Source organism: Choloepus didactylus, chromosome 22 (genome assembly GCF_015220235.1).
Source record: "Choloepus didactylus isolate mChoDid1 chromosome 22, mChoDid1.pri, whole genome shotgun sequence".
Classification (NCBI taxonomy): domain Eukaryota; kingdom Metazoa; phylum Chordata; class Mammalia; order Pilosa; family Megalonychidae; genus Choloepus; species Choloepus didactylus.
The window spans coordinates 2065988-2080878 of NC_051328.1; the positions used below are offsets into that span (position 1 = coordinate 2065988).

The window sequence follows — 14891 nt, forward strand, 5'->3', positions numbered from 1 at the left end:
GAGTGGGCCCAGGCCCCTGGGAAGGGTCTTGCAGTGACGGACCTCATGTGTCCTCCCCTGCAGGTTTACCAGGACAATGTGTATTCTCCGGACTGCAGATTCCACTCCTTTAAGAAGGTGCTTTACGAGATGGGGCCTGAGTATTCGAGCAACGTGGAGCTGGCCTCCTTCCACTCCACCTCCAAGGGCTACATGGGCGAGTACGTTGGCTTCCCTCTCCTTCCATTTCCTTCCCCTCCTTCCCCCTATGCCAGGGTCTCCTTGCTGCCTGCTCCCCTGCCCCACTGTCAGCCCATTTGGACATCAGACTACTGCTCTGCTGATCTACAAAGGAGGAGAGGACAGGCCACACTTCCTCAAGCAGGGAATCTGGGTAGTATGAGAACAGGGCTCATGCTGGGGCTCAAATAAAATAAGGCCATGCTTGAAAGAAACCATTATGGACAAATGATGAAAATAAAAACAGGCCCTCACAGCAGCTTCCAGCACTGTGTTTCCTGCCAGCCCTGTCACTGTTGCTCTCACACTGACTGATTTCTGAGGGTGCAGGGAAGGTGGGTTGAAAGGACAGACCAATGCCATCAGGTCAACGGGCGTAGCTCTGTGTGCAAGGCTGCCTTAGCACTGGTGACCCTGGGGACCAACGAGTCAGCTTCATCTGCTTTTGTTCATCCAGCTAATATTTATTGAGCACCTACTGCAAACCCAGTACTGGTTTTGGCACTGAGAATGCAACAGAGAAGAAAGCAATAGCAACCCCTGCTCTCATAGAACTTACGTTCTAGTGAAGAGAGAGGCAGTAGACAAAAAAGTAAGATCATGAGTCAGTTGGAGTAAAATAATCAGGGAAAGTAATCAGGAGTGCCAGGAGGCAGGGGTGAGACCACAGCATAAATAATGCAACCTTACTGAGAAAGTGACTTGAGCTAAGACCGGAAGGCATGCCGGGAGGGAGCTATGCAGATATCTGGAGAGGGGCCTTCCAGGCAGAGACAACAACACATGCAAAGGCCCTGAGGTGGAGACACACCTGGCATGCTTGGAATGCAGCAAGGGGACCTCTATGGCTGGAAAGGAATGAGCAAGGAGGAAAGTGACAGCAGTTGACACCATAGAAGTCTTTGGAAGTTTGGTCACCTGGGGCCAGCCAGGTTAGTTTTTACCTTTACTCACGGTGGGATGGGAACCACTGGAGGGTTTTGAGCAGAGAAGTGGCCTCCTCTGACTTGTGTTTTGATATCTCCCTCTGGTTTCTGTTTGGTAGGCAAGAGCAGGGACTCCAGTCAGGAGGCAGATCTTGCTACTCCCGGCGAGATAGTGGTATCATGGACCTGGGTGGAGGTGAGGAGAAGTTGGATCCTGGATATATGTAAAAGTGGAGCTGACGGGAATTACTGATGGTATGGATATGGGTATGAGGGGAGTCAGGATGAATCCCAAGTGTTGTGTTGGATCAACTGGAAGGATAGAGTTGCCATCAGAACTGAGATGAGGAAGGCCATGGGTAAAACAGGTGTGGGGGGCAAGATCGGGAGTTTGGTTTTGGATGTGTTTACTTGCAATGCCTATATCCAGACTGAGAGGGATGTGTAAGTGACATCCAGCTGGAGACCTAACTTTGGGAGATGTACGAGTTGGTAGGTAGAATCCTAAGCCTCGGTGACTCACAGGGAGTGAGCATAGATGGAGAAGAGGTTCAAGGGGTCCTGTTATGTGCTGGATATTCAAGCAAGAGGTGGGAGGTCCTAACATCTACACCTGCCTTTTCTGTGAGCATCAGGATGGGGAGGGTTCACGCTTGTCAGGCTGAAGGCCAGTGTAACTGTGAAGCTTAACAAAATATTCTGGCCAAGTCAAGGAAGCCTGCTCCCTTGGGATAGTTGCCAAACTGCTCTGGGTTTTATTTGATGTGGACAGGTGTCTCTCTGGACTCCCCCAGTAGCAGGCTGGCTCCTTGCTAGACTGTCACATGCTTTGTAGTTTTTTTTTCTAAACAAACACATTCTCTATTAACTCATTTCTCATTTTTCAAACCCAAGTATGTTTTTTGTTTTTGTTTTTTTAATGTAATTTTATTGAAACATATTCACATAACATACAGTCATCCAAAGTGTACAATTGTTCACAATTTCATCATATACTTGTGCATGCAACAAAATCAATTTCTGAATATTTTCATTACACCAAAAAATAAAAATGAAAATAAGAATAAAAATAAAAGTAAAGAGAATACTCAAAACATCCTATATTCCTCCCCACATTTAGTTTTTTTTAAATTTTTTACTTGAAATATATTTGCAGATCATACAGTCATCCAATGTGTAAAGCAATTGTTTACAGTATCATATACTGTGCATTCATCACCACAATAATTCAACTTTTTTTACTCCAAAAAATAAAAATAAGAATAAAAATAAAAGTAAAAAGAACACCCAAAACATCCTATACACCCCTCCTCCATATTATTCATTTACTTTTTGTTCCCATTTTTTACTGATTTGCCCATACACTGTGTAAAGGGATTGTGAGCCATAAGGTTTTCACAATCACACAGTAACACCGTATGAGCTAGATAGTGATACAAGGACCTTCAAGAATCAAGGATACTGGATTCCAGATACTTCCTTCTTTTTTTTTTTTTTTTAATATTCATTTTATTGAGATATATTCACATACCACACAGTCATACAAAACAAATCATACATTCGATTGTTCACAGTACCATTACATAGTTGTGCATTCATCACCAAAATCAATCCCTGATACCTTCATTACCACACACACAAAAATAACAAGAATTATAATTAAAGTGAAAAAGAGCAATTAAAGTAAAAAAGATCACTGGGTGCCTTTGTCTGTTTGTTTGTTTCCTTCCCCTATTTTTCTACTCATCCATCCATAGACTAGACAAAGGGGAGTGTGGTCCTTATGGCTTTCCCAATCCCATTGTCACCCCTCATAAGCTACATTTTTATACAATTGTCTGCAAGATTCATGGGTTCTGGGTTGTAGTTTGATAGTTTCAGGTATCCACCACCAGCTACCCCAATTCATTAGAACCTAAAAAGGGTTGTCTAAATTGTGCTTAAGAGTGCCCACCAGAGTGACCTCTTGGCTCCTTTTGGACTCTCTCTGCCACTGAAGTTTATTTCATTTCCATTCACATCCCCCTTTTGATCAAGAAGATGTTCTCCATCCCACGATACCGGGTCTACATTCCTCACTGGGAGTCATATTCCACATTGCCAGGGAGATTCACTCCCCTGGGTGTCTGATCCCATGTAGGGGGGAGGGCAGTGATTTCACCTGCCAAGTTGGCTTAGCTAGAGGCAGATACTTCCTTCTAACTATTCTAATAAACTAAATACCAAAAATGGATATATAGTGCATAAGAGTCATTTGCAGAATGACCTCTTGACTCGATTTGAAATCTCTCAGCCATTGAAATTTTATTTTGTTTCAATTCTCCTCTCCCTTTTGGTCCAGAAGGCTTTGTCAGTCACACAATGCAGGTTCTAGGCTCATCCCTGAGAGTCATGTTCCACATTTCCAGGAAGATTCATACCCCTGAGAATCATGTTCCAAGTAGGGGGGAGGACAGTGAGTTTACCTGCCAAATTGGCTTAGAGAGAGAGGGCCACATCTGAGCAACAAAAGAGGCCCTCTGGGGGTGACTCTTAGGCACAATTATCAGTAGGCTTAGCCTCTCCTTTGCAGTACCAAGCCTTATAAAGGCAAGCCCGAAGATCAAGGTAGACCCAAACACTTGTGAGAATATCAGGAATTCCCAGCTGGGGAAGTTTAATATTTCCAAATTTTTCCACAGTTCCTCAAGGGGGGCTTTGCAAATACTATTTATTCTCTGCCCAAATTAGTCTGGGTTGTATCAGTGCTTCATGCTAACCTGTACAAATCAACAAGGTCTCACTCCCAAATAAAAGTTCCATATAATTATGACACTTGAGTAAACTGATCATACAAGTTAAAATATATAGTGTGCTACTGCAAATATAAGATTTTGCACCATACAACCATGTCTTCCTTTGGTCTCACAAAGAAGCTGAAGTTTTAAAACACGGTAGCTATCATCCTCTGTCCTTCAGTCTGATCTACCCCAATCTCAACCAAGTCTATTTCATTCATATCTCCAATCAAATTATGATCTCCTTTTCAGCTTCTTTAACAGTTGATTTGTTGGGCAATGCTGACATTTACAGCTGCTGAACTCTGGCTCTGAGTCCCAGGTGCCACACAGACACCCGAAACTCCAGGGACTGACCATGTCACATACAAATAGCTCAGAATCTCAAAATTTAGAAATAACTGTTATAACTCATGAATAAATGTGAGTGATATAAGAGCTTACAACATAGGAACCTTTATATAAGCCTTCCCCTTATAACCCATGCTCCCAGATTCAATTCTCAAGTTTACACATTATTATCAGTCCATATTAGTGAGGCATTATGTTTTCTGTTTCATTTCTGGCTTATTTCACTCAACCCACTGTCCTCAGGGTCCATTCACTTCATCACATACCTCACAACTTCATGCCTTCTTGCCGCTCCCTCGTGCAAAAACATTCTTACATTTGTACATTTAATCACACTCATTGATCACTCTAGGTTTCACTAAGTTATACAGTCCCAGTCTTTTATCTTCTTTCTGGTGTCATGCAGAGCCCTAACCTTCTCTTTCAACTACATTCACAGTCAACATTTTGCAGTGTACTTACAATATTGTGCTACCATTACCCAGTATTGCTATCCATTTCTAGATCTAAATAATCAATCCTCTAGAACATTCTATACTCCTTCAACATAAAATGCCTGGTCTCTACCCTCTTTCTATCTCCTGATATCTTCATTTCTGCACTCCTCTAAATCTCTGTCTCCTGTCTTTTCCTATCTGTCTGTAGCACTCCCTTTATTTTCTGTAGAGGAGGTCTCCTGTTCACAAACTCAGTGTCTGTGTATCTGTAAATATTTTAAACTCTCCCTCATTTCTGAAGGATAGTTTTGCTGGATATAGGATTCTTGGTTGGCCGTTTTTCTTTCAGTATCTTAAATATGTCATACCACTGCCTTCTCACCTCCATGGTTTCTGCTGTGAGATGTGCAGTCATATCAAGCTTCCCTTGTATGTGATAGATTGCTTTTCAGTTGCTGCTTTCAGGATTCTCTTTGTCCTTGACATTTGAAAATCATGATTAGTGTCTTGGAGTAGGTTAGGTCTGTTTGGATCAGTTTTGTTTGGGGTATGCTGTGCTTCTTGGACCTGTAATTTTACATGTTTCTTAACAGTTGGGAATCTTTCATTGATTATTTCCTGTATTATTCCTTCTGCTGCTTTTCCCTTCTCCATCTGGGACGCCTATAGCATGTATATTCATGTGCTTCATGTTGTACTTCTGTTTCCTGAGACCCTGCACATATTTTTCCATTCTTTTCCCATGTTCCTTTGTGCGCAGAATTTCAGATGTCCTGTCCTCCTTCTCACTGATCTTTTCTTCTGCCTCTCCAAGTCTGCTGGTTTATGTCTCCATTGTGTTTTTGATGTCTTGTATTGTGTCTTTCATTCCCATGAATTTTGCCATTTGTTTTTTACAGCTTTTGAATTCTTTCTTATGATCATCCCTTCATCTTTTTTATCACATTCTCTCACCTCACTGATTTCATTTAAAACATTTTGAACATCTATAATTAGTTGTTTCAACTCCTGAATCTCGGTTGAAATGTTAGTTTCTTCCAATGACTGGGCCATATCTTCCTATTTCTTGATGTGGCTCGTGATTTTTTGCTGGTGTCTAGGCATCCGATTTTCTTGATTGGTTTATTCTGGAGGTTGTTTCCCCTCTTTTGCCTAAAGTTTACATGTTGGTTGACTTTGACCTCTCTCTTTTCTTTTTTCCCTCCCTGGCCAGTTGTCAGATTGGCTCTGCCCCCCAGTCAGTTCAGCCTGTATGGAAATACAAATCTGCTAGCTTCCAGTGGTGCTCTATTTTCCACTGGATAGCAATACCTGGGTTTGTTTTGGGGTCCTGCTTTAACAGTTCGATCTTCCCAATTTCTCAGCCAAAACAGGGCTGGGTTTCCATACAGGGCAACTAGACCATCTTCCATGCTTTTATCAAAGGGTATGAAGCCTTTTTTAGAAAGTATTTTCTTTCCTTTCACTTTCCACATTGTCGAGAATATGTACAGTTTGGCAACTTAATTGTCCTCAGAGGCTGCTTTGCCTCTGAGCACAGGCTTTGTATGATCCAGCTGGCCAGAAACTACAGAATTCCTATGCCCTCATTTTGTTGGCCAAAATCTGGCTCAATGTGGGGCTCTACATGTGGCAAAGTACCCCCGCTGTGACCCAGCACTCTGGCTGTCTGCTCAGCAAGGAAACAGCCGCTGGCTGCTGCGTCCCTCAATATTGGGGGAAGGGTTTTTAGACCCAGCGCTGGAAATGCTTCTTTGTCCACATTTTCTCAGTGTCTTTTTCCCTCACAGATCTGGGCCTTGAAATGTCCTCCCCTGCCACTGGGTCTCAAATAGTGAGGGTATTTTTCACTGCTGTGAGACTTTAAAATCTGTGTCCCTGGTGGGAGGGTTCCAGTCTACTGTTTCTGGGCCTTTCCAAGTGGAGACCGAGTGAGGGGGGCAGGGAAGATGACTGGCTGGTCTGGGATGGAAAATTCCTACCTGATTATTTCTTCTCTTTCTTCAGTTTGGCATTTGCAGGGTCTCCAGGCTATATCCTCTTCCAGATTTTTAAACAATTCAGAATTGTCTTTTGTTTCCATTGAATCTCCCCAAATGATGGACAAGTCCAGATGGTTTCACAGGTGAATGTTTTTAGACCTTCTAGGAACAGATAATTCCAACTGTATGCAAACTTTTCCAAGGCATGTGATGTTCACATAATATCAATATTAAAACCATATAGTCATCTAAAGTGTATAATCAGTTCACAGTACCACCGTATAGTTGTGCATTCATCGCCACAATTTTTGAACATTTTCGTTACTGGTATCTGCAGGCGGGTGCTGCCAAAGCACTACCGCCCGGCCCCACCAACCTGGTGACAACGGGCTGCGTGCGCCCACTCGGGTCTGTGCAGAGGTGACCGCTCCTCTGGGGTATCCTCTTCGCCACTGGTCGGGCCAGGAGCCCGCTCCCGCCAGTAGTGGGGAAGCCTGCAGGAAGGGCGGACTGGGGTCCACAGCTATGGTCTCCATCACCATCTTGCGTCCATAGCGGCCGCCTTGCGGGCCCAAGGCTGCCGCCCCCGCTGTGGTCAGAGGCGAACTGGATGCTCCTGGTAGTCCCAGGTGTGTTTATCACACACCTGTCCATCTGTCCATCCCTGTTACTGTTTTTTTTGTTTTTTTTTGTTTTTGTTTTTTTTTTTTTGTCATTCAGCCCCCTGGATGTTGGTATCCTGTGTTCTGTTCTCATCCTGATTCCCTGGGATGACACTGCTCTGCCTAATTTGATTTTCTGCTGATCAGCAAAAATGTTCGTTCTTTCAAGTTTTGTTATGGGAAACCTTTTTGAAGTGCCAGAATTTATCTTCCTGCCTTGGAAATTCTGCGTGAGGGATGAATTGGGAATCTGTCCATCCAGCAGTGTGATTCCCAAAGCATTTTGTTGAGTGTCTCACCATGTAAAGGCCCTGGGCTGTGGGTGGGTTGTGCAAAAGGAGGCAAGGCTGGGTTTCTGCCCCGGGTTGCCTGTGTTTCTGCAGTTGTTGGTTAGTCTGAACCTTAGCAGAGTCCAGAGAAGGAGGCAGAGCTCAAGAAAGTGTGGCCAATGGAGCAGATTTGGTTCTGAAAGCAGATTTTTAAATACTTGTTACACAATCTCAGCTTCTTTTCATGTGGTTTGACTCTGTATGAACCAGGATTCTTTTGGTTGTAACACAACTTGACCTGGCTTACATGACAGGCATTTTTTTTTAATCTGCATCGATAAAAATTCCAGGTGTATGGTTGAATCAAGGGGCTTAAAAATGTCAATAGGACCTGGTCTCTGCTTTCTTGCTTTCTCTCATTCTTTCTTAGCTCAGCAGTCTATTGGGTTGGCTTTGCTTTCAGGCAGTAAAAATTCTTCCAGCATAGGTCCTTGGGCCTGTGCAGGGCAATGTAGTGCTTTCGTTGGCCAGGCCTGAATCATGTGTGTCAGTCAGCCTTCAGGCTAAGCTGCTATAATGAAGAGGCCCAAAATTACAGTGGCTCGAACAGGCTGGAAGTGTATCTCTCCTTGACATAGCAGTCTAAGGGTCAGTGGCCGTCCAGGTGGCCTGCTTCACAACGCCATTCAGGAACTGGGGCTGTGGACGGCTCTGCCATCTCAACGTGGCATCCATCTGTAGTGTTAGGGCTGCTCCTCCAATTGCCTCCATTTCTTGCAAAGTGGGAAAAGGAAAAGAGGAAGGAGAGGACATGCTGTTTCCTTATAAGGAAATGATATGGAATTTGTACGTATCGCTTCTGCTCACCTTGCATTGCCAGAACTGGGCCACACCTGGCCCTTCCGAACTGGGGGTGAGGATGGTTACTGAAGACTCTGGCTGGCCGGATTGCACTTAGCTGAGGTCTCTCTGTAACTGGTGGGTCCTCTCCCCCTCTTTAACCCCAGGTGTGGCTACAGAGGAGGCTACATGGAGGTGATCAACCTGCACCCTGAAATCAAGGGCCAGCTGGTGAAGCTGCTCTCCGTACGTCTGTGTCCGCCGGTGTCTGGGCAGGCCGCCATGGACATCGTTGTCAACCCCCCAGTACCAGGAGAGGAGTCCTTTGAGCAGTTCATCAGGGTGAGTTGGCCGTGTCCCAGCGGTTCCTGCTGCAGTCAGGGCCACCAGGTGAATGGCTTCGATGGCTGCTCACCGGGCCCTGTCCAGATGGCCAGACACCTGCCTCTCTGGCGTTGGTCTGGAGGGGGCACGTGGTTCCACCCCAATGCACCAAGTCGTGGATGTAGCTGCATTGCTGGGCTGTGTTTTGAATTGGAGGACCACTAACTTTTCCTCGATGTGATGTTGCAATTGGGTGAGCACCTAGAGGGACGGGCCATTCCCACCCGGCACTTCTGATAATACCTCGGAGGGAATTTGTTACTAACCTAAGAGAAGGGGGAATGGATGGCACACTTCCAGGTCCTAGCCTGCCTCTTGCCACCCCAGGGGTCCTCGCAGTTCGATGTGATACGTTCAGGGCCCTTTGGATGCAAGTGACAAAAACCCAACTCTGACTAGTTGAAGCTCCCAGCCGTTCAAGGTTCACATCTTTGTATCCCCTTTCCCCAGCATTACCTGCAGAAGTCCAGGACTGATGCATTTCAGCTTTGGACACGTGTCCAGCTCTCAACCAGCCACTAGCTGTCATTGGTTTTGCCTGGGTCATGCACCCTGTGCTTGCCACAGGGACTGAGAACGGGAAGGGGGTCCCCCAAATGTGCTCTATGCCCACCACCTGGACTGAGAGGGAAAAGGGGATCCCCCAAAATGTGCTGTACACCCACCACCCAGAATGAGAGGGGAAAGGGGTCCCCCACAGTGAAGATGTGGGTCCTGTCACCAGAAGAAAGAGTACAAGCATATTCCAGAGTGCTCCATAAGAAGCCTGAATGAACGGAGTGTAAACCCCATGGCCTGGTCCATTCAGAAGTTAGGGACAGGGGACCAGTTTTCCTTGTTTTCAGGAATGATGTCCTGGGTGAGAGGAGAACTGTGGCATGGGCTACCCCGTGGCCTGGAACACCCCATGTACTCAAGTGCCCCATGGCCCCGGGCTTGTGACTGTCTCCTGGGCTGGTATCTGGGGAAGAAGTTCCTGCAGGAGCACATGCATTACACCACCTCCTCCTGCCCGTTCAAGCTTCTTTCAACAAGTTGTCCTAGTTACCTTGGCTGTCTGAAGAACAGTTTCCAGTGACGAAATCACTCCTGGTTGTGCAGAGATGCTAACTCTGTGCTTTCTCCGTCTCTCGTCAGGAGAAGGAGTCTGTCCTGGGTAACCTGGCCAAGAAAGCAAAGCTGACAGAACACCTGTTTAACCAGGTTCCAGGAATTCACTGCAACCCCCTGCAGGGAGCCATGTATGCCTTTCCTCGGATCTTCATCCCCGTCAAAGCCGTAGAAGCAGCTCAGGTCTGGACCGGGCTGGGCTCAGGTCTGGGGTTGCTGGGCTGGGCTCAGGTCTGGGGGAGCTCTGGGCTCGGTGCCCGGCAGGGCCAGCTCTCCCTGGGTCCTGTGGGGGCAGCTGCTTCTTACCTTGGGGAGCAGAGGTGCTGGCCCCAGAGTCTGACCTCTAATGGGTCTGAGTTTTGGGGACTCCTCAGCCAAGTGGTATAAAGGCAGAGGGCGTCTCAGGGTCAGCCCAGCAGTGTGCTCTGGGGGTGGGCAGGCATGATGGGCAGTGGCTGATCTGGGCTCTGTTAGTGCTGAAGGGGGTTGTTGCTCCTGACCTGGTGCATTTGAAATGCAACAGATGCTGGGAAGTGCCACCCATTTCTATGTCCTGGAGCCATGTTTCTCAAACGTGAATCACCTGGGGGGCTCTTTAGAAGCCAGTTCTGGCTCTATAAGTGGAAGGCCAAGAGTCTGCATTTCTAAGAAGGCCTGAGGTGGTGCTGCAGACCCCTTTTGAGGAGTAGGGGCCACAGGAGTGTTTCTGAAAATGCTGCCTCCCAGCAGCCCCAGTGTCCCTGCACACTTGTTAAACGCTCACACTCTGGGCCCCAGACGACTGAATTAGAAGCCCTGATGTTGGAGCCTGAAGGCTGATATTGACCAGGCTCCCCTAGGATTGTTATGCAGTGTGCGAGAAGCACCATCTCCAGTGTGCCCCGAGAGCCCCAGTGGGCACAAACATCAGGGCCCATGATGGGCGCTGGTGGCTTGGCATATAGGAGCCACTAGACTTGCTCATTGACCTGGGGTAGCACACAGCAAATGGCCAAACACAGAAGCACCTCGGCCCATGGCTCTCCCAAAGTATCTTCCGGAACCTTGCTCCTGTACCAGCTCCCAGCAGTGCTCCAGTGTTCGCCTCAGGAGAGACAACCTGCCATTCAGGTTGCATTTGGCTTTTGAGTTTCTATTGGCGTGTTTGTGAAGGAATGAATCCTAGTTCTGTCCTGCTCCTGTAGGCCCGTAAATTGGCCCCGGATATGTTCTACTGCCTGAAACTCCTTGAGGAGACTGGCATCTGTGTTGTGCCCGGCAGCGGCTTTGGACAGAGAAAAGACACTTACCACTTCAGGTACGGCTTCCTCTGTGCCGGGGCTGGCCTTGGGTCTGTCCTGGGAATCTTGGACTTTTTACAAGGCTGGCTCCAGAGACCGAGATGTGGTGCCTCTGCCCTCCCTGCTGTGACAACCCCCACCCCACCCACCTGCTGCGCTCTGCCCAGGGAGGGTTCAGAGGCCACCTCCTCTGAGAGGTCTTCCTTGACCACTCTGTCTCTCCCCACCTTGCCCATCTGACATATTCCCGGTGTGCTTTCTTCCTTATTTCCCTGTCCCCTTTGAGCTCTGTGATAGCGGCACTCAGCACTCAAGTGACTCCACACTGCCTGGTGCATAGTAGGTGCTTGAGCGATGCTGGGCCACACTGTGGGCCATGTGCTCCAGAGCCTGCTGAGATGCTGCATCTGAAACAGTGAACTAACTCCACTTACCTTGACACTCTTTTCCAGAGCCTTTTCTTTGGCTTCGACTGAGCCCCCCGTGCAGATGGGAAAGCACCGACTCCCAGAGCTGAACAGGCTGAAGCACTCTGCAAGGGTTTCCCCAGCAAGGCTGTTTCTGTTGAGAACAGCATCTTCCCCTTGCCTGGTGTGCTCAGCTGTCTCCTGCAGCAGACACTAAAAAAAGAAATGTCATGAGCTTAGCAAGTCCCAGAAACCCAAGTCTTACTTAGGCCAATGTCATGGACAGCGTCCCACAGACACACTGTGCGGTTGGCTTCCCCCACTTAGTCAGGCTTGCCTCAATGATTCATGGTGCAGTCAAGAAGTGGTTTAACAAGTGCCAGGTGCTGGCCAGGGGCTAGAGCTATGGCAGAGGACAAGACCAGTCTGTCCTTCCTAACGCAGCTTACCTACACCTGCTCGACTTCTCCTCTGTCAGTGCCAGAACACGCTGCGGGTTCTTTTCCTCTCCCTTTTTCCAGCAGGATGGATCCACACTTGCCAGGGCAGCTTTTGTCCCATCTGATGCTGTTTTCTTTCCTGACAGAATGACCATTCTCCCTCCAGTGGAAAAACTGAAGACAGTCCTACAGAAAGTGAAGGACTTCCACATAAAGTTCCTGGAGGAGTACGCCTGAGGGCCCCGCCACCCCAGGGGGAAGCCGTCCTTGGGCCTTCCTTCTCATGGCACCTGGGTCAGCCTGGACTCGTCCCCCCTTCCCTGGTGACTCTGCCTCAGGCCTCCCAGAGGTCGCTGGTCGCATTCATCGTCATTCTGCCCCAGGAGACTTCTTTCTCTGTGCCTTGATGTTGGGAGCACTTCTCTGCGCAAATGTGAAGATGCAACATCTCAGAGGCCCTGTGTTTTGATGCAACCAAAGTAGAGGGACTCACTTAGCAGACACGGCCGGGGCTCTCTGAATCTGTTGACGGTGTTGCTTTCAGTAAGTTCACTTGGAGTTTTCACACAACTAGGGTGTGTTGGGTGAGATGCTTTGGCTCTGGAGAAACAAGCAGGTGCGGGACATGTCATGTATAACTTTACCATGGCAAGGACTGGAAACCCCAAACTCACCAGCGTGATGAAATAAAACCCTCAGCAGTGTCAAACAGTGGAGCCTGGATGTCCATTGGAGCCTTGGAAAGGGTCTTCCTTTCTGGGCTGAAGGCAGGCAACACCTCAGATAGGGTGAGGGCAGCTGCACACAGGATGGACAGCCCGCCAGGTTAGACTGTGGCAGGCACTGGGGGATTAGGCCAAGATCAGGGTCCTGCAGGGAGTGAGAGGGTCTGAGCCAGGCTCAAGTCAGAGCTGTGCGGGAGGTGCTGAGGACTCGGCTTGGGTATGTCGGGTTCCCCTGACATGCTTAGGCTGGGACCCATGTCTGAGAGGTGTCTCTGGACTTCAGGGACACAGGATGCAGGCCCAGCAATGTCCCAGTTACACGGATCTGTCCTGCTGGTGGTTTGCTCCCAGGGGCTTGAGCCTTTACATACATCGCCCCCTGCTGGCGGCAGGCAGGACAGTGAAAGGCTGAAAATGTCCTCATCAGGGCTGGCCTCAAGGACGTGGCATCTGTTGAATTGTTGAATTTGGTTCATTCCCTAGCTCTTAATTGGTTATAGTGCCTGGTAGCTCAGCTGTTGTGGAGGAGTACATGTGATCTGATGGGAAGTTTATCGTCGTGTTTTAACTTAATACAGAGTGTCTGCCTCTTTCCACGTTGGCTGCTGGCTCCCCTCCTAGAGTCTGTAACTGCCCTATAGCATCACCTGCCTCTCAGACCAGGGGGTGTCACCCACCAGGTATACCACTTCCCTGGCATTAGCAAACCCGGGAGGGGCCTGACTCAGACCCCAGGAAAGCAGCTGCGGGCAACAGCAGGCTTGGTACCTTCTTCTCCTTCATCGAGAATCCTCCCCGCTTACCATCTGCCTTGCCCAGGAGTGGTTAGGAAAGCCAAAGCAGCTCAGGAGTCTGGGGGCCCAGTAAGTCCCAAAGTGGAATTGACGGAGCTGGAGAGAGAACTCAGAAGAGGCTAGAAAAGTGAGGTTTGCAAGTAGCCTTCGATGCTATAATGTCCATGCTAGGTCCGTGCAGGGGGATGCAGGAGAAAACTTCAAACTTGCATCACTCACTAGCATTACAGTCCCTAAGAAGAAAGTAGCCTCAATTTCAAATTACGAAAGGGAACGCTTTGGAACTTTTCTTCTCCTTAAAAAAAAGTTTAAAAAAATTGCACTTGCACTTGTTGCATGGTGTGTAAGCCAGGATGTGTCCCAGAGGTGTGAGATTTCTTGTTTGTAGCTTATGAAGGATAATGGTCACTCAATACATTCTATGTGAGAGGAAAGGTCAAACGGTGGAAGCTAGTATATTTTTTATATTTTTCTAACAATTGCTTTTTTCATGGGGGGAGGAGGGGTTAGTATTTGTAGTTTTAACAAGTCCAATAGTGTTTTTATAAATCTCTTCAGATTATAAATAACCCCTAAAATCTTTGCAACATTTACATAATTTTTAAGGAGCAAACCAAGCCGTATACACTTGGTTTGCTTTTTAAAAAAATGCACACGTAAGGTCAGCTAGTCTAGGAGGTTAATTTCGGATAAAAGTGCTGATCTTCATTGATTTGATTTTCTACAGATTCTATCCTGGTGCCTTTCCTGTCAGGGCACTGCCAAAGAAAGTTGTCATTTGGGGTCACACTTTGAATCTACACCTGTGCAGTTTTCTGTGTTTGTCCAGATCCACAGTGGGTGGAGCTGGGGGAGCACTGGGCTGGACCTGGGACACACGCTGCCTCCCACCTTGAGGCCGGCTGGTTCTTCTGTTCCGATGTTGTATGAAACTTGCTCCAAGAGCAGACAGGCCTGCCTGTGCCTGTTTTCCAAATTGGGTTCTCCCAGGCGTCTCCTGTCCAAGGTACCTAATGATAGCTCTGTTAGAAGTTTCTAAACAATAAAATAATGTCCAAAATGCTGCCTGTGCTTAACTTTCCTTGTAGTTTAAATCTAAAAATCGAATGGACATCCAGTTTTACATGTTTGTTCTTCATTATTTATGTTCTGAGCACAAAACAAGTGTTTTTCTCCAAATACTATAAATTATAGTCACAGCTTTTATTTCTTCTTAGGTGTCAATCCTAAGAACCTTGAGCTGCTATTGTTTCACTTAATGTGAGGAAAGTTTATGGATTTTTTGAAA

The 14891-nt window shown here is 47.4% G+C and overlaps 1 protein-coding gene across 2 annotated transcripts in view; it reads left to right on the forward strand.

The window, feature by feature from the left end:
- GPT2 (glutamic--pyruvic transaminase 2) overlaps positions 1-14668 on the forward strand; it is a 36885-nt gene extending 22217 nt beyond the window's left edge. For both annotated transcript variants that reach the window (XM_037815866.1, XM_037815865.1), the window contains 5 exons: positions 64-200; positions 8631-8805; positions 9985-10140; positions 11142-11254; positions 12231-14668. In XM_037815866.1, coding sequence (XP_037671794.1) covers positions 64-200; positions 8631-8805; positions 9985-10140; positions 11142-11254; positions 12231-12321 — 672 coding nt within the window. In that variant the 3' untranslated portion in view covers positions 12322-14668. The remainder of the gene's footprint in view (positions 1-63; positions 201-8630; positions 8806-9984; positions 10141-11141; positions 11255-12230) is intronic.
- The last annotated feature ends 223 nt before the right edge of the window (positions 14669-14891 follow it).